This window comes from Corvus cornix, chromosome 17, assembly GCF_000738735.6.
Source record: "Corvus cornix cornix isolate S_Up_H32 chromosome 17, ASM73873v5, whole genome shotgun sequence".
NCBI classification, from domain to species: Eukaryota; Metazoa; Chordata; class Aves; order Passeriformes; family Corvidae; genus Corvus; species Corvus cornix.
The window spans coordinates 6,159,259-6,185,711 of NC_046346.1; the positions used below are offsets into that span (position 1 = coordinate 6,159,259).

Here is a 26,453-nt window from a genome sequence, read left to right on the forward strand (position 1 = left end):
CAGTGAAATATCTCCAGTTTTTATTTCCATTTCTCATGGTTTTCACCAGCAGGAATCTATTCCCAGCCGTATTTTTGACACCTCACAGCAGCTTGTCCCTCAAAACTTTCAAAGGACGGGAAGTGGTCCCATTTTGTCCCAGCTCTGGGCACATCTGTCTACACCTGGTCTATTCCTGCTGCATCCCTTGTTTCCAGCCCTTTCAGCTCCTCAGCTGTCACTAAAGCTCTGTCCCCAGGTACTCGTTGCATTCTATTTGTGCAATTACCCACCCTGGAGCTTTGCCCTTGCTGAAAGCAACTGTTTTACTTAAATACAAGATATCAGTCAGAAAAAGGGAAGTCAGATACTTACCCTTGGACCTTGCAGACCCTGCAGGGAAAAAAAAAAGGCACAGAAGCTGTCAGAAAATGCTCATTACTGACCCAAAATCTCCCTGTACAGCCATGTGCTGTTCCCAAGGTGCCTGTGCAAGGGCTGAGTGCTGTACTGGAGATACCACAGTTGTGGACAACATGGTGAAGTGTTGCTGGGTTAAGGAAATGGAAATTTTACCAGCAGAGTGGTGTGGATGTATGTGCACATGTGTAATCAGTGTCTTGCCCTCATGGGAGCCTGATACACCCTGTGGTCATAGCAGAGCCCAGAGTGACTCTTGATTGTTCAAAATCAGGGACCCTCTTAGGGGCACCCAAGGTGGGACCAGCACTTACCATCTCCCCACGGCTGCCTTTGTCTCCCTTGGGCCCCTGGAAAGCACAGGAGGTGGCTGTCACTGACCATTCACAAACTGCCCTGCTGGGTGCTGCCCCCCAGAAGCTCCTTGCAAGGACCCAAGTGCATCTCTAACTCATCAGCTCAGGTTGTCATATTGGCCTCCCCATCTCAAAGCAAAAAATGCCATTACTGGCTATTTTGGCAATGTCTGAGTTCATCTCACTGGTTTTTATCTCTGCCAGTAGCAGCCTCTGGACCAAGCTCTGAGTAGTGTCATGCTTGTGTTTTCACAAAGAGCTGACCTAATCTTTCACTTGTGTTCAGGGCCTTTGGCATTTCAGGGCAGGCAGGGATTTTCAACAATTCTCAAAATCAAGTGGTTCCCAGTTTAATACTTTTAAAAAAAATTATTTAAATGTGTTTTTTTTCCCCCTCAGGCCAAGTTATTTGGAAAATCTGGCTTTCAAAAATCTGCAATAACATTCTTGTCTTCCAGTCTATTGAAAACCTTGCACATATGTATTGCTGTTCCTCACTTTTCAGCTAATAATCTCCTGGCAACTGTTTATGCAGCCAGAGACTAAGCCTACACTTTTCTGAAGCTGCTGATCTTAAAACCCCATTTTGTTTTCCTGATTACAGCAGGATTTGGGGGTTACTTATGCTGGCCTCAAACACCTTGGATCTCATGCATTTAAATTCTTCTAAAAAATACAGGCAGAAAAGGGGTGTGGATACTTACAGGGCTTCCTGTGGGACCTTGAATGCCGAGAGGACCAATAATCCCTTCTTTTCCCTAGAGAAGAAAAGACCTGTGTGAACCACCACATGGGAGCTGCCAGTCATTTTCAGTAAGGCAGACTCAGTGAGGACACAGAATCTTTGCTGCTTTTCAGCAACTTGGTGGTAGTATTTGCTATAGCTGGAAGAAAAAATAATTTCAAACTGCAAGTCCAAAGAGACAAGTCCTCACAGTATGGTTGTCACAAGCCTTGTTAAACCTCAGAAATTCCAGAAGTAGAATGATTTCAGTGTAGCTGGAGTGCTCTGTGCAGTGTGGCTGTCTCCAAGCCCCATGCAGATGTGGTCACCTACAGCTGTGGAGCTCAGAGGTGGTGCCATGGCCTCAAGTCACCGTGCTCCTCACAGCCCCTGGAGCCTCACAGAAACAGGGGTGAAGGAAGAAAATCCTCCCAAACCCCACAAACTGGAAAACCACTCACCATGAGACCCGGTGGCCCACGTGGTCCCTGAATGCCTTTGAACCCAAGGTCTCCTGGGGGGCCCTGCGAGCAAAAAATGAGATGTGAGGTCCACTAAATAACCAAACCCTGTGTTTATGTCCTTGCTTAGAGCTCTGTGTTAAGGACAGGAGTGCTGCCTCTTGTATATGGGAATGGGAAGATCCAATTTGTTGTAAATTCTTTTCCCAGTCCTGTTTTGCAAGGCTTTTACTTTTGACAGAAAACAAACAATCCCCTCTTCACCAGGGAAATTATATGCTGATAAAATTAATCTAAATTTCAAGTCAAGGCTCTCAGTGTTAGGGATGCACATTGGTGTCTCAGGTGCAGGCTGATGTTTGATGCTGGAAATACAAATGTCAGAAAGGGGGAAGACAGCCATGGAATCTCTAGGACAGCCCTTTTCCTCCAACAAAGCATATGTAAGCACACACTCATTTAACAAATGAAGATTCATAAATTAAAGAAAGTTGGGATCAAAATTCAATTTCCACAGTTTCTGCAGAGCTGCTAGCAATGCAAAAAGTGTGGCATTACCTGTCCCCAGTAAAGTGAGACTAGAAAACCAACTGGTCACCAGCAGCCTCTTACCTTTGGCCCAAACAGTCCTGCAATCCCTGGAAATCCTGCCTCACCGAAGTCTCCCTGCGTGTGACAGCCAAGACAAATACAAGAACAAAGGACAACAGTAAATTCACACTGGTGGCTGGAGATGTCACTAAGAGATGCACCAAGAGTTCAGCAGCTTCAGAGAAAGAGAAATCCGTGAGTCTCCTTCAGTCTAAGGACTGATAAGAAAGAGGAATGAAAAAAAAACCTGGAGGAGGAACTACACAAACATCAAGCTAGAAGCAACTCACTTGATCCCTTAGATCTCACCAATGCCACCTTTTTGCCCCCAAAATGGGAGGCAAACCTACACTATTCCTAGCAGATGCTTCTCTGACTTGGCCCAGCAGAAGCAGGATGGAGAGCATCTACTCTGAGACTGATCTTGGAATTTCATGCTGCAAAATAACAGCCTCAAAGTTCTTTAAAACAAGCTCCTCTTTTAGTCCTAATGCAAACTGGACTGACCTACTAATTCAAACTATAATTTCAAACTATGCTCATTCAAGCTGTTTAAAAAGTGCATGTTCCTACAACATAACCTCCCACTCAAACCCAGGAAAACCATGCATACCCCCTAATCCTTTTCCTATTAACTCTGCAGGGATTTTTCCTCAATTTTGTAAGAAAAATAATAATAAAATAGTTGAAAGGCCATCAAGCTTGAATCAGCACATAGCATGCACCCTGAGAATAAAAAATGCACCCTGGGTAGTATGTTCTTGTGTAAACATCCTCCTTTCACCATGTTTGAGATGGTTATCCTTTGATATTTTTGAGCTTCTCAGATGTCAAAATTCAAGAAGATTCAACTTTTTTTGTAAAAAAAGGGATCAGAAACCTTCACCAGATGATTCTTCTCCAATGTTAGGAACATCAGAGATAGATAAGGCTTGTTTGGCCTCTTGGCAGGACTGTGTCAGCCATTCTGATTGTGCTTTTTGGGGTGTATTACAATGGTTTGTTCACTCAGTTGTAAATGACCCAAGTGGTGGGGCTTCCATCCCCTTTATTACAAGGTTGTTCCAGTGTCAGCCTAGAAACCTCACTTTTAGCAAGTTTTCCCTGCCATGACAGTGAGAAACTGCTTGGCAAGAAAGGGCTTGGTTGGACTCGGTGGAGCGTAAGAAACTTTCTAAGGATACAAATTGATTTAACTGCCCATTTATGGGTCCTGGAAAGGAAAACTGCTACCAACAGAGGACTAAGATCTTTCCTGCATCAGGAGAATCAACCAAGCCTTCTTTCTAGAGGAATTTCAGGCAAAAGCAAGTGGGAAGTCAGAAGGGTTTAAATGTCATGGAGTCACCTCAGCCAAAGGGACATGGTCACTAGTCCTGCAGCAAATCGGGCAGTGACAATATGGGGCAAATGAATGTGTCACTTGTGTCACAGAGACAAAATGATCTGTGAGACTGATCTAGAATCAATAACAAAATGATACATGGTGGTGTTGGTTACTACCTTTCAGCCTGAAAACTGTCAGCACAGGGTTTTATATAAAACAGCCAAACAAGTGCAGTTTAGTTGAGGTAGTTTGGGCAATCTTGTGCCTTGTTTTGTACCAGTCCTAATCTCTCTGCCAGAATCATGCTCAAGCTGGATATGGGCTCCCCTATAAAGACCCTCCCAGGAATCACCCTGCTTTCCAATCCTGTGGATCCACACCCTCTCCAGCTGGAGAAGCCTGGAGTCAGCTCTTATCAGCTCCATCACCACTAACCAGCTGTCCTTTGGGTCCTGGATCGCCAGGGCTCCCTGGAAGGCCCGTTCCTCCTGGTGATCCTCGCTTCCCTGTTTGGCCAGTCTGCCCAGGCAATCCTCTTTCACCCTAAAAATAACAGAATTCAAGTAATTCCAAAGGACAGGAGCTAAATACAACAGCACTCAGCTGAAGTAGCCATAGATGGAAAGCTGGAAAAGATGGCTCATTGGGATAAGGAATGTGGTTCCATCAGTGGATGCCCCAGGTCTGCTAAGGCAGGTTGTTCAGGATGCACAGGGTGAGACCAAGGTGGGCATGGCTGTGTCCCCTCCTGGGCTGCCCACAGAGCAGGAGCCTCAGCAGAGCTGTCCCACCTGCACGGGGGGTGAGGAGAGAAAGGGGATCAAATGTCTTCTCTTTGCATTTCCTACGTTCTTTGTCCTGCCCTGCAGCTTCCCATAGTCTCTTCCCCCAGCAGGCTGGCAATTGATGATTAATTCATGGAAAATGCTGAAGGCCTGCCAAGAGCAGGACTTCAATCCAGAGGCTGCAAACCCAACGTTTTCTCAACGTTAACTCTACAACTTCAATCCAGGGAGAGGCTTCTGCCACCCAGCACCACACTTTGCTCCCCACCTCTTCCCCTTGCCAAGTGCCAGGAGCAGCACAAGCTTCAGCTGCTCAATCTGAGGCAGACTGGGAGAGGGGAGCAAAGGCAAGGAGATGGTGGAAGGTAGGATGGTGGAACAGACGGAAAAGGGGCAACAAATTCTCCTGGAGGTAGGATGTGAGTGTGTGACAAGGACACAGAGTCTGTCAGTCACCTCCTGTTGTACTGCCCAAGGCAGCTGGAGGGCAGCAAGTGACAGATCAAGGGCGATGTGTTATGGAGTCCTAATTTAAATCAGATCTCAGAGCTTCTCTAAACCCAGCTGGAGTCTTCCTATTTACAGAGTCTTTCTACAAACGACTGAATTGCTGTGAGTCCAGTTTAGATCCTGTGGTGAGTCTGAATCAGGGCAAGGACCAGGAAGAAACCCCAAGGTCACAAAAGCAGCTTGTCCCTGCTTCCACCCAGTGCGATGTCCAAGCTCATACTGCCTTCAGTCCTTCTAATGCAGTAAATATGCTAAAAACCAAGCAGCACAAATTTCCTTCCAGCAGCTCAGGCCTTGCAGAGCAGCTAGAACACTTGAACATCCCACAGAGTAGTCCATTCTGGACATCCTACAGGTGGGCTGCAGCAGTTCCTCTGCACCTTCTCCATGTTTTTTCTAGCCAGGTTTCTAATGATAAAAGACTAAAGTGTTTGTAGTGTGAGTATGTGTGTTTGCAGGCTCCTGAGTGTCCTTGGTAAAGGAAGAAAGGTCTCTGGGACATTCAGCTGCTGTGTACATCAGGAAAATGGATGGAGGGATGGATGGATGAGATGAAAGATCTACAGAGCCTCTAGCTAAGTGAAAGATGGCAGCAGGAACTGAGACTATATTAGACCTTGGAGAGTTCAAGCTCAGAGCCATCAGGCTCACAGACTGGCTCTCTCACAGCAGCATCTTAGGGAGTCAGAAACTCACCTTGAATCCTGGTGGTCCCTGTGCCCCTGGGAGTCCTGGCACACCGGGGTTCCCTCTCTTGCCTGACATCCCGGTCACACCTTCTTCCCCATCATCACCCTGCTCTCCCTAGAAAAGAAACACAGAAGAGGTTATGATACAAAACCCTTTTCCCTTCTGCACAGCTTCTAGGGGGACAGCAGAGTAGTGGGATTCTGCCCTCAGCAAGAGGGGGATAGGTTTGCAGGGGTGGGTTTGCAGATGTGGACAGAGTTCTGTGCATGTGAGTGTCTGTCAGGCTACAAAACCCACTTTATTTACAGATCTGGTCATGCAAAGGCAGCTGCTGCCTGTATGTGCAAGTGAGATGTGAAGAAGATGTACATGTACATTACATGTACTCTGGGTACATGTAAATTGGAATATCCACAGCTGGATCACATAATTTCTCCTGTGCTACCTTTTAGTTTTCCAGCTCCAATGTTGTGTTTGCTGTTAATGCCACAAGGTTACAGATGAAGCTTACCAGCATCCCAGGCACACCGTCCTTCCCAGGCACTCCGTCCACTCCAGGGGCACCCTCTTGACCCTGCCTTCCCACCACTCCTCGAGGACCTGGTAGCCCAAGGATGCCCTAAAATTACAAAGATGTTAGAGAAGGTGCTCCCAGACAGCATTTCCTGGGGCAGAAAATGGAATTTTCACCTACCGGTGAGCCTCTGCTCCCTGCACTGCCCTGTGCTCCTTGCTTTCCTTTTTGACCCTGCAAGTAAAAAAAAGAAAGACATCTAAAATTGCAGCAGTTCTAGCACAGCTCCACTTGGGACTGTGACTTCAGAGTGTGCTTTTGGATAATGATTGGAAAGAGTTTTATAAAAGGGAGATTTATAAAGTCAGTTGCTCCAGCACTGGGGAATGAACTGCTATTTGGTTTTATTACAAGTGATTCTTCGTATGTCTTGAGAGTTCTAGGGCAGGAATGAATAGCTAGAAGGCAAGGACCTACATTTTTCCTAATACAGAGCAGATGAGGACAAATAAAGCAGGATGAACTCAAGGGAGGACTTGGTGCACTGGCAAACATTAGAACAAGATGCTAAAAACCTGAGTCCTCCATCAATTCCCTGACAGCAAACCCAGGACCCAGTGAGTCCTCTGAGGGTGTTCAGGGGAGCTTCTCTCTGAGAAGTAGCTCCCTCTATTTTGGAAAGCTAATGGAAATTAAAAAGGGTGTCTTCTGTCTGAAATTTGCAGTGCTACTTTGTGAATAAAGGCATAAAAGAAATACTCCTGAGGTTTATTAGCTGTATAAAGGGTTAATTTGTGCAGAATGAATGGAAAACTCAGCCTCACCACCTTCACTAGGGCTCTCTTAGTGAGGTCATGTACTAAAGCACTTTTAAATTGAATAACTCATTTTCTGTGCATTGTTTCTCCATCTGCAGAGGACCAGGCTGGCCAGCTCCATGAAAGAAATATTCCTGGGGGTGCTTTCCCTGCTATTCATTAGACCCAAAGGCAGTTCCAGATTGTCCATCGATGGGCAGAATTTATTTATCACCTGGTACACTTCTTGCCAAGAAGACCTAAAACTGTCTTCTAGCCTTACCCCCAGCAGGGTCAGATTAAAAACCCTGACATCTGTCAGGAGAGAGCAGGAATTTGCTGAGTATTGAGGTCACATACTTATGTTTTAGCAAATAAACTCCCTGGTCTGTGAGAATAATTAGCAAGCTGTCATTACAGCCAGATGTGGAGGTAGGAGTAGGTATGAAGTGCCCCAATGAACCCTGAAGGACCCATGTGTCCTGGGTTTTCTTGCTCAATTAGGACAAGAAATTAGAGGGATTGTTCCAAGAAAAAACTCCATGGATAAATGGACTCCAAACCCAGAAGGTTTCAAGCCAGAAAAGTTTATGGTTCAAATGAAAGGGAGAGACACTTGCCTGGCTCAGCCCTCCTTGGGGATGGACGAGACAGCTGTGGCTGGAGACAGCACAAACAGGGCATGGGAAAGAGACATAACCCATGGCAGGGACTAAAGACCTGCCCAAGAGTCACCCATCATGCTGGAGCTGGAATTGTCTTGATCTTCTCCAGCTCCACAAAGCCAACAAACCATTTGGCCTGGACACCCAAATATTTACAGCCCTTCCAAAAGGATCCCCACAGCCTTTTAAGGCATAGACCATAGGCAAAAATCCCACATGCTGGGCAAAACCATGACAATCCTCTTAATTAGACATTTTCTTTAAACTCAGGACACTATAAATGCACCCTGCTGAAACTTACCGCATCACCTTTGGATCCCTTTGCTCCTGGCTTGCCTGGTGATCCAGGATCCCCCTACAAAACATAAGCAAGAAAAATCTGCTTAAAATTCTCTTCTGGCAGTACCTTGCATGAAGTACAAAGAACAGCATTTTTTGTGCCCTAACAATGCTGACTGTATGGAAACAATTCAGGGAAACAGCCTGTACTCAGACAGGCCCCTGGGGACAAAGAAGCAAGGAACTGTCTCCAGAGAGCATCTAACAGGGTGTCGATTGGAGAAGAAGCAACTCTGCCCCTCACTTGGGTGGTGCCTGCATTTGTGGAAATCATTCACCAAATTCCAGATGGTGCCTGGAGAGCAGTGCTGAGAAGTGGGCAGGAAGGAGCCTGTGTAGAATGAGTAGTTTACACAGTGATTGCTGGTACCACTTCCCTTTTGCACACTGCAGCCCTTGCCTTCGTTTCACCTGGGAGTCAGGTGTTAGAAAAAGGGCTATGGAGTAAAGCAGAGAGGGTATTTCACTGCTCTCTTGCTGGTCTCTTCCCCATCACACTCATCTCAGTCTTTTCTCCCAGCCAGCCAGGTTGGGTTTTTTGGTCGGTATTTGTGTCAGTGGCCATTTCTGGATTAATATAAAATGAATGGTAAGGAAGGACTCCCTGCAGAGCTCTCCTTCTTCAGCTTGTTTTTGACCCACGTTCCTAATGGACATTTACTAAAGACAATCCAAAGCTCCTGCTTCCTTCTGAATCATCTGAGGGGCTACCACCCCCCCCCCCCCATAAACTACATCCACTGGGGAATGCAGCAACTCTACTCATTTCTGGGCCATATAACAGAGCAGTAGCATTTTAACCCCAAAATAGAATCTGTTGTTCTTCCCAGCAACCTTACAAAGAGTGGGAATTGATTCAACTTTATTTCCCAATACAAACTACATTTAATGTGCTGCTGCACTCACAGTTGCAATAGTCATGTATAAAGATGAGATGCCACTGTATATAACAAGGGAATAAAAAGTCCTTCCTTTGAATTTGGATTTAATTTAGTCTTTCACAAAGTCTTTCACTAGTTTGAGAGGAAACAATTTGCAAGCAGAATAATATGGTCTCACCTCACATTGGACTAGCAGAACATCAAAAGGATCACTTTCAAGCAGACCCTTCCATTGTCATTGTCATCTTCCACCACCCATCTCCTGAGATTTCTAGTCCCTCATGGACCATTCAGAAAGGAGGTTTTGGAAACAGGCACTGGGAGTGCTCCCTGTTATGTCACCCATTTATTAGTCTCAAATGTGGCTCAAAATACCCATTCCATAGGCCTGGCTGATGGAAATGCCCACATTTGATAGCTCACTACGCACTCCTCCTGCAGCCCTTCCCACCTCCCTGTTTTTCCCATGCCTGGGGCATTGGGTAGCTTACAATAAAGCAGCATCTCTTACTGGTAAGCCTTGCTGTCCAGGTTTTCCTCTTTCTCCATCAAGCCCTTCTTGACCCTTAAATAAATAACAGAGAGGGAACATGTCTTTGTTCTTTTGTGGGAATGGGAAAGAAAAATGAATGTAATGTGATTTAAGGGGCAGAAGAAGACACACGTGTCTGCATTCTGCTGACACAGAAATGGTGAAGTTGTGGGTAGTGCCCATGCTCCTGTGGATGCCTTTCCATGCTGTGGAAAGAGGAACTATCTAATGCATCCCAAAATACACACAGCATTAATGGAAGTGAACAGCTGGAGACAGCTGTCCTAGAAAGTAAGGCAGCAGTACTGCTACTCTGATGAACTCAAAATCTTCTGTAAATTACTGTAATGGGTCATTCTGACCAGGTGCTTTTGAATGGAGGTAACACTTAAGTCATGGCACCTTTGCAGATCAGCCCCAATCAGCTGGAAATGTCCTGCAAAGAGGGTATAAGGAGCACAGCAGGATAACTCATAGCCTTGATCTTGCTTTTGAGAGAAACCTTGCAAAGATTTTGGAAGCCTCCAAATCTTAAAGTTAACAGATCTTCCCATGGAAGAATCTACAGCCACAGGCATGTCAGTCTTGAAATTTCTGCAGCACTGGCATGGACTCATGCTCACACCTTGCCCAGGGTGTCTCCTTGATAATCACAGAGACCTCTGCTCAAATGGCACTGCTAATTCTTTTAGCCTCACTCAGGTGGGTGCAGGGCAGGGTGAGGTGCTGACTTTTTTGCCTTCAGTAATGTTTTTCTGCTTTAGGCAAAGCTGAATTGTTCCTTGTCTGAATCATAGCAGCAGCTGACCAGGGACATCAGCAGGTTATGAACTGGGACTGCTGGGCAAATCTGTGGGCTGATGTGGACTGGGAGCACTTCCCCAAGGCAAACATTTCTGAATCATGCATTTGGAATAAGACTCACAGGATAACCAGTGTCTCCAGGCTCCCCTCGGTCACCTCTGTCACCAACAGGGCCCTACAAGAGCACAACAAGGACTTGAGGTGGATGTAAACAAGCTGTCATCTGCAGTATCTCAATGGTTTGTGCATGTTCTACAAGTAAGGCAGCAAGCCAACTAATCCACCCACAAAAATCAGTCCAGGATTGATTAGAGAAGGAATTTAACATCTTACTCTGTCTCCAGGTGGTCCCTGTGGGCCTTCTACCTTCCCGTCATCACCTTGTTCTCCCTGTGAATAAAATGTTAGTATTAATATAAACAGTAGATTTTACAGCAGATGCTTCTGTACAGATCCAATCCAGTCCTTCCATAACATGAGAAGGCAAAGCCTCTGTTGAATTTACTTTTTCATCCAGAGAAAGACTAAACATTTTTTTTTTTTGTTTGTTTCACTGACTCTTCACATTGCTTTCCTAACTTTTGGTGTTTCTGCCTAGTGCAACTCTCCTCCCTAAGTAACCAGGTGCAAAGGGTTACTTTCAACAATTCCTAAAACTAAGCAAGCAGGATGTAATTGCGACAATATGGGAAATAGCTCTCTGCCTCTGAATTTTATTGCTGACAGTTCAACCAAACTCTTTAATCAAGCATTTCCCCACCCTTGTTGAGTCCTGTCTGGGCTGTCGGTGGGAGCACGGGTGGTCTGGATGGGCTCCCTGGTTGTGTGCCACCATTGTGGGCTCATTTTACAATCAGCCAGGTGAGACAGCCTCCTACACACTCCTTTCCTTGCTGAGATGCTCCACAGCACGAGCTCAGAGCTCATGGTTTGGCTGGTAGATAACATCACCCAGCTTATTTATGACTGAGGTCACTTCAAAACATCCACAGAGAGATCCTTAAGACTTAACAGAGACACTATCCTTTTAAATTCTGTTGTGAAAGTCACTCAGGGTCACAACGTCCTGTTTTCTCTGGAGTCCAGCTCAGAGATAGCTGTTTCTTTGCTCCCCATGGAAGAATGCTATATTCCAGCTCCTCCAGTTTTTGACTACTCCATAGCAGTCTCTGGCACTTTGGCTCCTTAGGATGGACACGTCTCAGAGCTCCTTTGATGCTGCACTACTGGAGAAAGGGAGCTTGGGGTGTTCTGGCACAGTGGAGCTGCTGTATTTGGGGTGCTTGGGGTGCTCCAAGAGCCTTGAACATCCAAATCTCCAAAGAGCCAAGTTTTTCACAGACTTCTGTAATTCTCAGTGGTTGCACCAGCCCTTTCTGATGTATTTACAGTTCTCTTTGATGTTCTCTCTTTGATGTACTCTCCTGTTGGAGTTGCAGCTGCTGATAGTAAGGACACTTGGGAAATTTCTTGGTGAGCCTGTCTCTGAGAGGAACTTGGGTGGCAGAGAAGAGAGGAGGGGAAGCAAAGCCTCACAGGTTGTGCTGATGGTTTCCAGCGCTACTGAACTTGCTGCTGGAAGCCAGCACCAGAATACCTGGCAACTGATTTGCTTTCTAGCCACCATCTAAGGAATGTTGACTAGAAGGGAAACAAAGCCACCATTTCTCAAGTCTCAGGGAAAAAAATCATCCCAGTGGGTCTGTTACTATGCAGAAGTCTTGGCACTGATTGCTTCTTCCCAAGCAGGATGTGCATACCTTTGGCATTTGGGAGCTGAGTGTGATGAACTCAGAGAAAGCTCATAATTCTGGGGACCCTTGAAGAGCATCAAGACTCACAGACTTTCTCCCCATTGTAGCTTTGTTTCTCCTTGATGCTAATTCCCACCTTGTTCTCTGTCTCCTGCCTGAGAAAACCCTGTGGCCTGGTCAGCTCTAGGACTGTGAAACCAAGCTCCTCCAGAACTTCCTGGTGCCTCAACTGCTTGAGAGAGAGATGAAAGGTCTGTGCTAAATCTTCGGAAAGTTGCAGCGAAAAAAGTTAGAGTAAAGGGCAGCAAAGTAAACATGTTAGGATACAAATGGAAAATGCATGAAGAAGGGAAGGCTTGTTGTTGTTGGCTCCTGTCCCAAAGTGAGATACACCAGTTTGTAATTTTTAAAAGGATCACATCTGGACTGCTTTAAGCAGCTGCCAAGAGCAGGCGTCTGCTCTGAGCAAGGCCTCTTTGAGGAGCTGCTTCTCTAACACATTTCAAATGTATGAAATGTGGTGGAGTAGCTGCCTGGGATGGCACAAGGGAGCAGGATTCCACAGCAGTGCCTCTCACCAAACCGCTTTCTACTCTGGAAAAGGGAAGACCTTCCCCACCATTATATCCTCCTCCTTTAGCACAGGTCCATTTACCATGTTACTTAAAGCTCACAGAGTACTCCTGGTCCCATTTCCATTTTCTCTTCATTTCTCACTTCCGGGCTTCCATTTTTGTGTTCACACACTTGTGAAAGGTTACAGATGTCTGGAGGGAAGGAGTCTGTCTGTCTTTAGGCTGGGATCCAGGCAACTCTTAGGAGATGAGGGTGGGTGGATAGGAAAACTTAGATGCAAGATTTTGTGGAGCACCTGGATGCTGCAGAAAGTGGTGCTGGAGGCTCAGCACATGATTTTGTGCTCTCCTGGTTCAGCATCTCCTCTTTCTGCTCCCCAGCAAGGTGTCAGCAGACCCACTGGCCTTCCAGGGGAACATGAGTGAGGAGATCCAGCTGTCAGTGGTCATTAACAGAGCTGACTGCTCTTAGCAGGGCGCATTGGATGCTTTGGTGGCTTCATCAGGCTTCAGCTTGGATACTTGCATGTAGAATTAATTTATCATAATACTGCTGTGCTCTTTTGACACCAGATCCACTCAGGGAGTGCTCTTCTAGTGTCCTTTTGCAGAGGAACATCTTCTTGTTGAAGGGCAAAATGCTCCACTGAGCGCTTCAGATGAATAATTTGGGGATCATTTGCTACTGAAATTATGTGACCTTTCAAGATGGCAACTTTAAAGGTTTCCAAATAAAACAACAGCTGCAATTTAAGCAACAGACACACATATCTGCACATCTCAGTGGCTGCAGGGTCAATGGCTGACCCTTCTTGTCCTAGTCATGACCCACAGCTTTTTGCCAGGATGCTTAAGATTCAACAGTGGAATTGTTGGAACCTCTGGGCAGGTTCTGAGCTGACCATGTGCCCGGTCATGAGCTCTCACATCATCCTGGACTGGTTGTGCTTGTCTAACACTTGCCAGGAAATTCAGCAAGGCAGCAATGGAGATATGAAGCAGCAGGAACATCACCAGCTGTTCCTCCATGGATGTGTTTCGGCAGCAGGAAATGAGAGAAAAAGCAAATGACCGTTGTTCACCCCCAAAGCAAAATTTCTGAGGCATGTGAATGTCTTAATGGAACACAACAGCTTGCCTTGCCCCAGTGATTCCTGGCTGCATGGGGCATCTCCAGGCAGAGCACAGTGTGAACAGGGTGTCCTGACACCAGGAGCCTGAGCTGAAGGGATCCATTCAAAGCCCCAGCAATGGCAAGTCCTCATAAGCTCATTTTATAAGCGATGAAGCTCCTGTCTGCACTACAGCTGCCCTCCCACCTGTGTGCAGAGGCAAAGCTGAATGCTGTCTTGGTGCTGGGGAGTAGAAAATGAGCAAAAAGAGTTCATGCAGCTCTCCTCTTCATGGGGACCTCACAACTGACCAGTGCCCATCACCATCACTTCCCTTCCCACACTGAGGGAGAATCACAGAATGGTTTGGGTTGGAAGGGACATTTAAGTCCATCTCGTTCCATCCCCTGCCATAGGCAGGGATGCCTTCCACTAAACCAGGTTGCTCCAAGCCCCATCCAACCTGGCCTTGGACACTTCTAGGGATGGGGCAGCCCAGACCGGTGCCAGTGCTTTACCACCCTCTGAGTAGAGAACTTCCTGACATCTTACCAAAATCTTTACACTTTTGTTTTAAAAGCATCCCCCCTTGTCCTATCCCTATCTGTAGTGTAGTGTCCACTGTAGGAAGTTGCTTCCCTCTTCCAGATAAGCCCCCTTTAAGTACTGGAAGGTCACAATGAGTTCTCCCCAGAACCTTCTGCAGAGAGATCTCAGGAGGGAGGGAGCATCGCTGCCGAAGGCATGTGAAGGACTCCATCAGCTCCGGGAGCGCCAAGCAGCCGGCAGAGCCGACAGGAAACCATTAAAGAGTGAGTCACTGCTCCAGCCTGAACTGGTTATGGCTGTGCTGACTCAGCAAAAGGGGGAAAACACCAGGGAAAAGCCACCGTGGAAAGAGGGCTCTGAGTCAGGGCAGCTGCGGCCAGGGGGCTGTCGAAAGGTGGGCGACGAGGAACATGGAGCAAGGGCCATGGGGAGGAGAAACGCCAGCAGCTGGAGATCAGCTCATTTGTGCAGGGAGTTTTTCTGACCTGATCACAGAAAGCTACGAGTCTGATTTCTTTTGGCTTGGGGATGGAGCCGAATTCCTGAGGATACAGGAAAAACACATCCTCAGGGCTCACGCTGGCTGGCTCAGCCTCTGGCACAAGGGCACATGGTGTCTGGGAAGCACATGCTGGTGGCATGGTGTCCTGGCACTGACTGGCAGAGACAAGACTTTGAGGGGTTATATAAATGGCTGTGTGGTTGAGGAGGCACCTCTGCCTGTGCCACAGGGTGAGGAGAGTGCAGATGCACGTGAGTTACAGCAGTGAGACAATCATCTCATTCGAGGGGAAATGAGATGGCCAAACCCCCTGACTTACCTTTTCCCCCTTTGGCCCTGGTGGTCCAATCGGCCCCGGTGGTCCTGCATGTCCCTGTGGAGAGCAGACAGCATGTGAGCAGGCAGGAAAGAGCTGCGGGACTGAAAGTCCTCCCTGGTTCTCTGCCAGGTCTTGTAAGCCCTGGGTGGTGCATGCCAGCTTTGGAGGGACACGTGGGTCATGGCAGAGATGAACCAAATGCAGGTGGTGCAAATGCAGATTTGACAAAGAACTAAACTCGAGATCAGAAATAAATCACCGCTTAGGAACAATCTGCATCCTGGAGTGGCGGTTTTGTTGCATTTAAGAACAGATAAAAACTGGAAGATGAAAATAAAACCCTTACCTGGTAACCCTTTAAGCCTGGGTCCCCTTGAGCACCCATCCTTCCTGGAGCTCCCTGGAGAGGCAAACAGACAGGGACTGAGAGAGCAGCCCATGGTGTTAGCACAAGAAGAGGATGCACTGGGCTGTGCAAAGCAAAGCTCGGCACCACGTGGGAGTGTGGCCAGTCCTTCTCCTGGCCACCAGTGAGCTCTGCTGCAGCCACCTGATGGGCTTTTGCTTGGCTTTAACCTCTTACACATGGAGAGGGGTGCCAGGAGGCCATTCTGTGCCTTTGCCAGCCTGCAGCAATAGATTCCCCACCTCAGTCAGATTTGCTATCAGAAATGGCTGCATTTGTGTGCTCTTCATCTGCACTCCTGCACGTCTTTGTATCCAAATTAGTGTTGTGCTAGGAAGTCCACCAGTGAGACCATGCTCGGGCATGACCTAATCCTAAACTGTTGGGTGAAAACCTTCTGATGTGGGTTCTGAGGCAGAGAAAGGAGTTTTCTGGATTGTGATGAAGGCACTGCAAGAGCTATTAATCACATCTTTAGCAGAGTGAACAAAAGAGTTTAAATCAGATCATCAGATTAAAGTGAGTCACAAAATTTCCATATAATCCCATTTAGCATGGAATAAAGCTCTTTCCACAAGACAGAGATGTGTCCACTCCAAAAGACTGTTGCTCAGATATTGCTTTGCTTCCTTGTGAAATAATCCATGGAGGCTTTACCAAAGACTATTAAGGGAGGATATATGGTGAGGCCATAATTTTCAGTGCAGGGAAACACTATCAGCAGAACCATCACTCATTTGCTACTGTTCTGAAATATCACCACTATTCCTAGTTCATAAATAACTCCTGACTTTGCACTGGTTTCTATAAATTGAGTGCAAGAAGTTTCCTTACCAGCCTGCAATGCACAAGGTACTTTTACTTACCACTGCTGTTCTGATGCATTTGTCTCTTGTGCCTAAAGAAAATTAACTTTCTCCCCTCTCTGCCATACTGTTACCTCTGGAAGCCTCACCTTCAGTCCCCTGTTCAAACCCTTTCCCATGCTATATTTCTTGTTGCTCCGAGTGTTTTAGATAAGTAGATCAAGACTGGGTGTAGAAACAGGGCAGAAGTCCAAGGCAGAGTTCCTTGTAACAACACAGCTCAACTTGGAAGCAGCTCTTGCCATGAGTGTGTAGTCTCAAAGGGGGAAATCTTAACAAAAAATAGCTTATCAGCTCACTCAGCTGAGGAAAAATCCCCAATATTTCAGCAATTTCAGCCAAGCTGGGGAGTTGTGAAGAACTGCCATGATGCAACATGAGCTGGGCTCTCTTCTGTGCTGCTTGGAATGAGGGCTAAGATGTTTTGGCCAATTAAAGCCATCTAACAGCATTTCCCTTTCTGTGCCCTGAAGCCTCTGCTGGGCTCTCTGCTCCATTTAGGCCCATGCCCACCACTGCCAGTCAGGTTTCTGCGTGTTGTGTTCAACCATTTGCAGAGCTCTTCTCACCATCGGTCCCAGGGTACCTCGGGATCCTTTAGGGCCTTGGTTCCCCTTTGGCCCTTGCTTCCCTGGGGATCCCATCTCGCCGAGCTGCCCCTGGTAGCCTTTGCTGCCCTGCAGAGAAAAGGCACTGACATCAGTGTCGGACAAAACTTCCTCTGCAGGAAAATATCAGAGATGAGTAATGAAAGGGAGGAGGTGATGTTATCAAAGAGAGGTGTTCCTACCTTCTGGCCAGGCTTGCCCTTTCCTCCCTGTTTTCCTGGTTTCCCTTCTGGTCCCTGGAAGAGGAAAAGAGAAAAAGGCTGTTGGAATGGGAAAGCAAAGAAGTCGAATCCCAACCAGCCACTCCCAAGTCATTTCCCTGGCACACACAAACCTGAGAGCATCCTCACCCACCCATGGGAGACAACAAGGAGGCCAGGAAGTTGTGCAGGTCAGACCACAATCCACAGGTGCTACAGCTGGGGTATGACTGAGTTTGGTCTTCAGCTGCTCCAACATGGAGGAAAACTCCTTGCTTAAAAGTGGAAAGATCTTTGTGCTCAAGTGACTACTGGGCAACACCGCTGAAAGGTGATACTGTGATAATTTTGATGATGATGATTTTAAAATCACATCTTGAAGACAGGTGGGTCATGGAAAACTGCCATCAGTTGTGTCCATCTGTCTCCAAGGGTGCAAAAGAGGGATCTCCAGAAGTTCACCCACCCAGCCTCTTCTACAGAACGGGCAGAAATGTGGAAAACACACTTACCCTGATTCCCCCTAAAGGTTTCCTCTGGTTTGCACCTGAGCTGCCATCTTTGCACCATTACTCTACCAACAGTTGTATCCTTCACCAACTGTGGCACTAAATTAGATATCAACACTTTCTATATAGTTTTAAGATCCTACCAATAGAACCATTGATTCCACAGCACCTCTCCTTATTTTTACCTTGTGAAAACAGGCAATGGTTTCATTCTCTATCCACCTACCATGCACAACTTCCTGCTCACGGTGAAAACCCCCTCCCTCTATTTGTGTTATTACTGCCACATGCCAAAACCACAATCTACTTCTAGAAATGGAATGGGATGCAAAACTTCAAGTGGGAGCCATGCCAAGCAGAGACAGGAATGCTGAACTGCTTTCAGAACCCAGTGTGGGTGCAGAACCTGCTGCCCCTCCTTGCACCCCCACCACAGAAATGCACTATGATGAGCAGCTAAATACAGCAGCCTCTCCTTAGGGAACCCAGGGAGCTCATTTTTTCCAGTGTTTGACTCTGTTAGCTGCAAGGGAGACAGAGTATTTTGAACTTGAAAGAAAGAAGCAAAAAGTATAACTGAAGAAAGTAACTCATGCTTTTTGGCAATTATGACAAACTTTTCAACATCATCTCCACACCAGCACCACATCTCTCCCTCTTCTCCCGCTCCTCCCAGCTAAGAAGATATAATTTTCACCATGGTTGGTGTTGCAGTCTCAGTTGAATAAAAGCAGCTTATATATAAAGTGAGACGTATGGGGGTTTTCACTCTGATCTGAACCATGGGCCACAGAAGTGCCTGCTCTGAACACAAAGGAGCAATTCAGACTTATTCCAACCCTAAAGAATTGTGCCAGTTCACTTCTCCAGAGGGAATAGCTCCATTTTACCTGTCAAACATTTCAGGAGCCCGCCTTGCCAACACTATTCGGCTTCACAAAGGACAGGTCCCTGCTGAGGAGTACACGAGCCTTGTTCTGTGTCTCTTCCATACTGCTCAGGGTTTTTTGTTTGCTATTTTTTGCTGCCACTTCCCAAGAGATCACTTTTGGAACTACTTTCCCACAGATGCTGAGCAGCCGCAGTAGATGATGGGTGCCAAGCCTCCAGCATCACCCACGTGATTTACACTTTTGACAGGAGTATACAGAGAAGTCCTCACGAATGAAAGCATCAGAAATGGCCAGACCCTTCCAGCTCTACAGCAGCTCACTGTGGGACCTGTTACTCAACACCTGAAGCACAGTAACTCCCACAGCCCCTGCTCTGCAGCAGTGCCCTGGCACATTATGGCTTAAAAATTTGGAGAGGAAATAGTGGAAGCACTCACAAAACTTTACTGTCAAAACAAGATGTGACTGAATAAAGAGACAACTGGGGTTTCTAATCAGTTGCATAGTGTTTTTCCATCAGTCTCCCTGGACTGTGCTTTAAGAGCTTGTGGAAGCACAAGCAGTAGATGCTTCCTGCAAATGGGAGAAAGCCCATTTTAAGCTAGATCTGTTCCTAACCCAGTGATGGCCAAGCCTATGGTCTTCTCCAGCAGAGTAGTTTTCCACACTCAGATGTGCTCCTGGAACTGCAGTGCTGTGGCAGCTCACGAAACAAAAATTTCCATGCAAAGGTTCCATCCCCAGGCTGAGAATGTGCTATATTGTCTGTAAAAACGCAGATACCAGTACATTGATTAGACACACCCTTTATCATTGGGCAGGGCAGGTGGACCCTGTTCATGGGGAGGTCACGAAGATCTCACAGCTACTTCAGAAGAGTCTGAAGTACAGCTTGGCTCCCTCCACCAGGATTCATCTCCCATGGAAGTCTCATGACTGAAACTTGCTTCTACCCTGCATTGGAAAATGACTTTGCTTTTTGAGAAGACAAGTTTAGGCCTTACATTTTTCCATCTGAGAAACAAAATTTCCACACTGCTCCTAAAATTTGCCAGCATTCAAGCTCCTGCTTGCACTCACCATCATGGAGTACAGATAGAGGGGCTGGAGTCATCTGGGAGAGGGTAAACAACAAAAACCAAACCCAACTTTGACAGTCCAAGTCCTGCTCGCAAAAACGAGCTCAATCCACAGTGAAACTGTGCCACGTTCAAACAGCTTCTCAAACTTTCTCAGGGTTCCTTCAGGTCGTCTTTTGCATTGGTGGTGGATGTGAGCACAGATATGGGCTCCAATAAACTCCTTGTACCATTTTCCCCTTACGATGCATCGGCCTCATGGAGCAGGGATGTTCATGTGCTCCAGAAAGGCTCTCCTGGGTGCTCCAGCTGGGGTGCAGCTCCTTCTCCATTGCTGAAGGAAAAAACCATTGGCAGCATCACCAGCTCCTTTCAGTGATAGTGAGACAAGCTGTCACTCACAGGAAGCCGTGGAGACCTTGTTCCAAGCCTCCCTTGCTGTTCTTGACTCTCATCCACTGGTTAAAAGCTTGGCTGGTATAAAAAATTGGGTCAAACCATGCTGGTGACACCACTGGCAGAGATGTGGCTCAGATTTTGACTGACTGAGTCACCTCCTTGAGAGGAATAAGCTCTATCAGTCAGGGATATTTCCGTGCTCACCCAGCACGCTTTCTAGGACTTTGGCCAGCAAGCTCTGCTGGTGAGTGGGAAGCCTACCATGTGTCTGATTTTCCTGGATATGCTTTCTCCAACTGTGCAGGAATTCTTCCCAGATGAATTTAGAGGCAGTTCAACACTTGTCTGGGGTTCCCAGATATGTGATATCTCTACTTGTGATGATTCAGATGTGGTTGCTGTTGCAATCCCAGATGTTCCCAGGGCACATACGCAGGGGTTTGCACAGTTCCCAGAAATCACTGCACTGCCACACTCCACACATTGCACAGGGAAGAACAAGCTCAGCAACAACTTTGATAGCCTTCAAAAATAGCCCCATCCTTTTTCTCTCCATTCTTCTGACTCATCTGTCCAGGGATGAAAAAAATCAGGGCCAGAACAGGAAGAAAAAAAAAAGGGATAAAAATAAAATCCAGTGAGATCTTATCTTCATCCAGGCTCTCCCCAAAGTACATCAGGAATGTAGCACCTTTTGATACCTCTTTCACTGCAGTGTGAAGTTCCTAAGGTTCCTAAGATTTCTTCTCTCTTTGCAGAGATAGGAGTGATGGCAGAAGAGGTACAAAATCTTGCACATCAAAATAATTAAATCCAAGTTCCCTTTGCTGGACTCACATCAGTTGGGTTACTGTTCCAAGGCACTGAACGTCTATGCTTTTATTCCCAGGGTTTGTACACATTTTGTTGTATGCTTTGGGTTACTGGTTTGCTGAGAAAACAAATCTTTCCAAGCTTCTTCTGTGAACAGGACTATTTTTAAATGGTGATTTCTCTTTATATGCTGCATTCTTCACTAGAGAAGCATATCAGTACCTCCAGATGACAATGGTATTTGTGACCAGGGACAGTGGAAAGCAGCAGTTTTATAAAGTCACATGCCTTCAGCTATGCCAAAATATCCAAAGGAAGCAAAAAAATTATAGTTTCAGGTCTAGCATATTTAAAATTTCATTGTAATCTTCAGTAAGGACACAGATTTACAAGGATTTTTTTTAGTATAGCCTTAGATATTCCCCTAAGGGAAAGAAGAATGGTTTATTTTCCAATGCAAATTGGTTAATTCTTAAAGAAAAAGAAAAAGAGACTTCCAGCTGCTGATGGCCTTGACAGAAAAGTCAGATCTATTGCCCAGCACAGTGGTAACATTTAGTGGGAGCAAATAGATGAGCAGCTCAGCTTTAAATTCTCCAGACATCAACAGTTGAAATCTATGTTCCGACAACAACATCCAGAAAAACAAAACAAGGAAGTTGAATGAACTGCAGAGAGATATGCCCTGAACAGAGCCAAACAACAAACAGGGCTAAAATCCTGACCCAAACTTCACCATACCCAGTGATGCTCTTGCTGCAGGCACTGGGTCTGGGGAGTGGGAACAGAGATGTCACCCACCATCCTGGTTTGGCTCTTGGCATTCCAGAAGGCAAATATGTTCCCACCTTCCTTGCAGCACAGCACAGGAAGGAAGCTCTTGAAGGCACAGAACTGCTGGGAGAGCTTCCCAAAGCTTCCCTCAGGCTGCTTCATGATTGCTCAGTACTGCTGTGGAGCAGGAGCATATTTTCAAACTCTTTTTTTTTTGGTTGTCATTGAGTAAAGGTCTGAGGTCACTCCTCCCTCCCAAAAATGAGGCAGGAAGAAACAGTACCACCAGAATACAGCTTCTGAGTAAAGAAGAAAGTGACATGGTGACAGAGAAAAAAAAAAGTGATAGTTTGAGGCACTGGATGTAAAAAGGGCAGGAAAACTAAAGCAGCAATAAAGGTAGGAAGCATGAACCATAGGATGACCATGCCCATATTATCCAGGCCCAGCCAGTGAGTTCATTTAAAGGGAAATGAAAAAGCCCCATATAATTTCCTACTGCTCAGCAATGTCTCCATATGAGAACCTCTACTTAATAAACTTTGATCGAGAGAAGTCTCCCCCCATGGAGGACAGTTCACAAGCACTCAGGAAATTAGTGGGATTATTTGGGCTGGGCATTTGAAGACATAAACGTTTTGGATTTATAAGAAACACATTTCATAATCACTCTGCCTAGCAGTAGTTTGGAAGGGGAGGAGACAGGGGCAGCAGCTCCTGAATGAGTATGGGGAAAGAAGAAAGACTCAACTGTTCTCGAGAAGAAAGACCTAATTGTACTGTGAGGTTCAGAGGGTTTCACTGGGAACACTGGGAAGTAATGGGCTCTTGGCCTGCTTGTGGAAACCCGAGTGGGGAGTGCAGGTAGAGCTGGCTGGCTGTGCTCAAAGAAACAGCAAATTGGGGAAATCCTATAAAAAGGTCTTGGATGGCAAGACTACAGCCAGAGTCATTGTGACTTTCCTTTCAGCTGAGCTCCTCAGCTTAAAATAGGAATCCAACCCAAAATTGTGTATCCTGAGCTCTCTGCTTTAGAGCAAACTCTTACCTGCATGCAGCTGTTGCTCTGAAACGTGCTGCTTTGGGTTTTGTGGAGGAGGAGCTCTATTTAACTTGATTTTCCTAAGCAGTCACAGTGTAAGGCAGCAAAAAGAGTCATGTACAGAGCAGTGCTGTGTGCTCTGAGCTGCTCTGGTTCAGCCTGATAGCTCTGAACTGCTCCCCCCCGCCCCTTTGCCTCTATTTCCTCATGTCTAAGAAAGCATGGGAGACAAAGGTGCCACTAAAACACTTGATGGCTGAGTGGGAAGTGTAGGAAAAGTTTGAAGCCTCATCCCCACTGCGCTGTGAAGCTTTCATACACAATGAAACCAAAATGCTCCAAAAAATTAGTATCAGAATCTGACAATGGGAAAGAAAAGAATAGAGAGAGCACCTGGGCAGCATAACTCTGACTGACACTCCCCCAAACAGTAAGGGTTAATATCTTCCTTTTGAAGGACACAGATGCCCTGGGGTTGTGGAAGAGGAAGGGAATAAAATCCTCTCTTGCAATAAGGAGGGGAATCTTGGAGGAACTGCCCAAAAAGTGTGTCTCCGTCTGAGTCAGGAAAAAAACCATGCCAAGCCAATGGGATTTATTTCAAATTCTGGCTCATTATGACTCCTATTAACTCTAAATGAAGACCAGCTGGGATCAGCCTGCCTTCCCCAGCAGCAGAGCCTGTGAGGGCCAAACGGCCCCTCTGCTGCTGGAGAGCAGCCTCAGTTGCTGCAAGCAGCAGCTCCCTTGGGATTGGGAAAGCTCTGTGATTCCCTGTAGGATACACAGGGCTCACAGGCAACCCTGGTGCACTTCAAAGGTTTCAATGGATTTGGTGGACTGAGTCACAGAGAGCAGAATAGCAAAAAAGGGGGAAAAAGTCCCACACAATAATATCACCCAAGCAACAAAATCTAGCATGTACCTCTCCATAAAGTGGGATGTTTAGAAAAGGCTGACCCTGTGGCCATCAGCACTGGTTATCAAAGCAAGAGGAGAAGCTGATTGCAGCCATGGGCACAGGGGCCCAGGGATGATCACATTGGTTCTAGGAGGGGAAGCAAAGAGACCCAGGCCTGCAGCTCCACAGAAAGGCATCACCCTGACTCTTGGTCTCATACTCTTCAAAGCAGAGGTTTTCAGCATATTTGACTGCATTTCTGAGCAACTTTATTCACCTTTGATTTTTGATGCAAGACAAATACCTGCTTATGGCTTTTCTGGGTGTTGGTCTGCACGAGTAATGATACTCCAGGGCTGTAACTCAAGGATACATCATGGCCAAGAGCAAACACCTTCAGCTTGGGAAACTGGGCTCCAGTATAAGAACTGGCCCCGCTGATATAGCAGCTACTGGAAAGGACAGGCTGTAGGGCAGGAGTATGGCCTGTTGTGATCTCCTGCTCCCCCTCTGCCACTGACCGACCTCCTGCATGACCCTGGGCAAGCCACTTTACTATCTTGTGCATCTACTCCTAACACATTCAAGGGCAGGATTTGGAGTAACACTACTCATTTACTAAGATTAAGGGTGTGAGGATCCCGCTGTTACTGCTGCCACACCGCCCCCCGGCCCCACACACCGAGCCTGGTGCTCTCCATTCCTTCCTCTGCTCAGTCAGAGGGTGACCCCCACACCCTCCAGCCAGGGAGTTTAAGAAACTTCTTTCAAGTAATTACTCCACAGACAGCCCATAGTCCAGGGCACAAAAAACAGCTTTTCCAGGAAACAACAGCTCAGCACATTATCAAAAAAAGCATAAATTTCTGCATGGAAAGCAGAGATTAAAACCAGTGGTGACTCCAGGATTGTCCTTCGGCAATCTCAGTGTTTTCAGGGAGCTGAATGCCATGGATGTGGTACTGCCAGCTGTGGCTGAGCTCATGCGTATGCAGTGAATGGCTGGATTCAGTGACAGCAGAGCGAGGCGCTTTGTTGCAGAAAACCTTTGAATCATGTTTTCAGTGGCAGGAAACAGAAAAGAACAAAGAGCAAAAACCACTCTGGGACAAATTCTGCTGTAAGTGATGTTTGGACAACTTTGTAGAAGAGCAACATGTTGGATGAGAAGAAGCTCCTGCTCTGCCCTGGCACTGCAAGGCTCAGACAGCAGCCCCATCTCAGCATGGCATTGCTGGAGCAGTTCTGCTAACTCAGAGCAGAAGGTCCATCCTGGCCAGCAAGTCCTCCTTCCAACTTCAGGACTGTAGCCTGTAGAGGAGAGAGGGACAAAAATGTGATGGGAAGGACCCTCAGAACACCATCCAGAGCTGTGTGTGGGGTTGCTGCTGCTCTGGGGAGCAACCACAGCACTAGAGCCATGAGTTCCCTCCGTGCTCTGTACTGGCCTGGAGAGTGGGCCTGTGAGTTCCCTCAAAAAACCTTCTCAGCTCTCCACCCCAGCTCAGCTCTGTCACCCTACCCTCCTGAAGAGCAAATAAAAGGACTTTGGATCTTGTTGCATCAGAGCAAAAGGATTTACAGCCCTTCAAGCTCTTCTGGGCTGATGGTGCACATCTGCATGCCACAGCAGGGCCAGCAAATGCAGCAAGATCTTCTCTGATGTAATTGTTTATGGCAATTTAGACCATTGGAGTGTCTGGCTCAAAGCTTTCTGAGTCCTGACGTGGCTTGAATGACACTGCAGATAAGATTTCAGGTTAAAACGGAAGTGGAAAGATCTCCCAGTTTTGCTGAACAATGAGGGATTTTCTTGTTTCAGAGCATGTTGTTCAGTATTTCCAGGCTCTCAAATTGCTTTCCTGGAGCTGTAAACCCCTTGCTATCAGATGTCTGCTGTGTATGGCAACCAGCACATTACAAAAACCACAGCACAGAGCCACAGAGTGCAGCTGGAAACCCATCACCTCCCTCTGCCAACTGGCCTGGGTCTTCCTCAGCCACTGCTGGATCTGTCATCCTCCCAGGGAAGGGCTGAAAATGCTGCATTTTCCATCACTGCAGAGGAGAAGCAGCAGAGGGAAGCACTTTTGGAGGGAAGAGGTTGCTCTCAGGGCCCACTCGCCTGTGATCTGTTGGTGGCACACCAGTGACTTCAGCCTCTGGCTTTTACCATCCTCTGATGCAATGAGCAGCTCTGATGGGCAGTCAGATCCTTTGTGAATGCAGGTTACTCTCCAGGGATGTTCTCTGGGTGTTGCAGGCTCTGTGGCACTATTCCTTCACAGCCTTCCTTACAGATCAGCAGATGAATTATCTTTTTATTTTGGCAAACCACACCATGACACTTGCACTGCTGATGGATGCCTTGCCAGGCTTTAGCAGGCTGTTGTACCTTCCAGTGCCCCACACACTGAGGAGAATATTCTTGTTCTGCCTTGCCCATACAAAAAGTCTGGATTTCCAGCCAGTCTCTCTGAAAGCAGATGCCCAATTAGTCCCTGGTGCTCTGCAAGGGGAAGGGCTTTTCAGCCCTTTTTTGTTCAAACCAGAGGGCAAATGGCCATGTTCAGAAGAAAGTCAAGGTCAAGTGAAGGCAACAAGTTTCTGTTAGAAGACAGAAACCACTGTGAGGAGATAATACGTGGGCCAGCAGCTCAGGAAAGGTGCAAATCTCTGGAAGTCTCTACTGGATCTTGCACTGGTGCTTTGATTTCTCTCTTATGGCCAGGGGAACAACTGGCCCATTCCTCCACTGAGCAGGAACTGGGGCTGAA

General features: G+C 46.8%; 1 protein-coding gene across 7 annotated transcripts in view; it reads right to left on the reverse strand.

Annotated features, from left to right (window-relative positions):
* Nucleotides 1-26,453, reverse strand: part of LOC104688252 (collagen alpha-1(XXVII) chain B) — a 147,099-nt gene that overhangs the window by 5,028 nt on the left and 115,618 nt on the right. For all 7 annotated transcript variants that reach the window (XM_010397658.4, XM_010397661.4, XM_039561575.1 and 4 more), the window contains 17 exons: nt 17,249-17,302; nt 17,028-17,135; nt 15,533-15,586; nt 15,187-15,240; nt 10,709-10,765; nt 10,497-10,550; nt 9,551-9,604; nt 8,121-8,174; nt 6,538-6,591; nt 6,355-6,462; nt 5,850-5,957; nt 4,294-4,401; nt 2,553-2,606; nt 1,941-2,003; nt 1,460-1,513; nt 714-749; nt 355-372 (listed from right to left, as the gene is read on the reverse strand). In XM_010397658.4, coding sequence (XP_010395960.3) covers nt 355-372; nt 714-749; nt 1,460-1,513; nt 1,941-2,003; nt 2,553-2,606; nt 4,294-4,401; nt 5,850-5,957; nt 6,355-6,462; nt 6,538-6,591; nt 8,121-8,174; nt 9,551-9,604; nt 10,497-10,550; nt 10,709-10,765; nt 15,187-15,240; nt 15,533-15,586; nt 17,028-17,135; nt 17,249-17,302 — 1,092 coding nt within the window. The remainder of the gene's footprint in view (nt 1-354; nt 373-713; nt 750-1,459; nt 1,514-1,940; nt 2,004-2,552; nt 2,607-4,293; nt 4,402-5,849; nt 5,958-6,354; nt 6,463-6,537; nt 6,592-8,120; nt 8,175-9,550; nt 9,605-10,496; nt 10,551-10,708; nt 10,766-15,186; nt 15,241-15,532; nt 15,587-17,027; nt 17,136-17,248; nt 17,303-26,453) is intronic.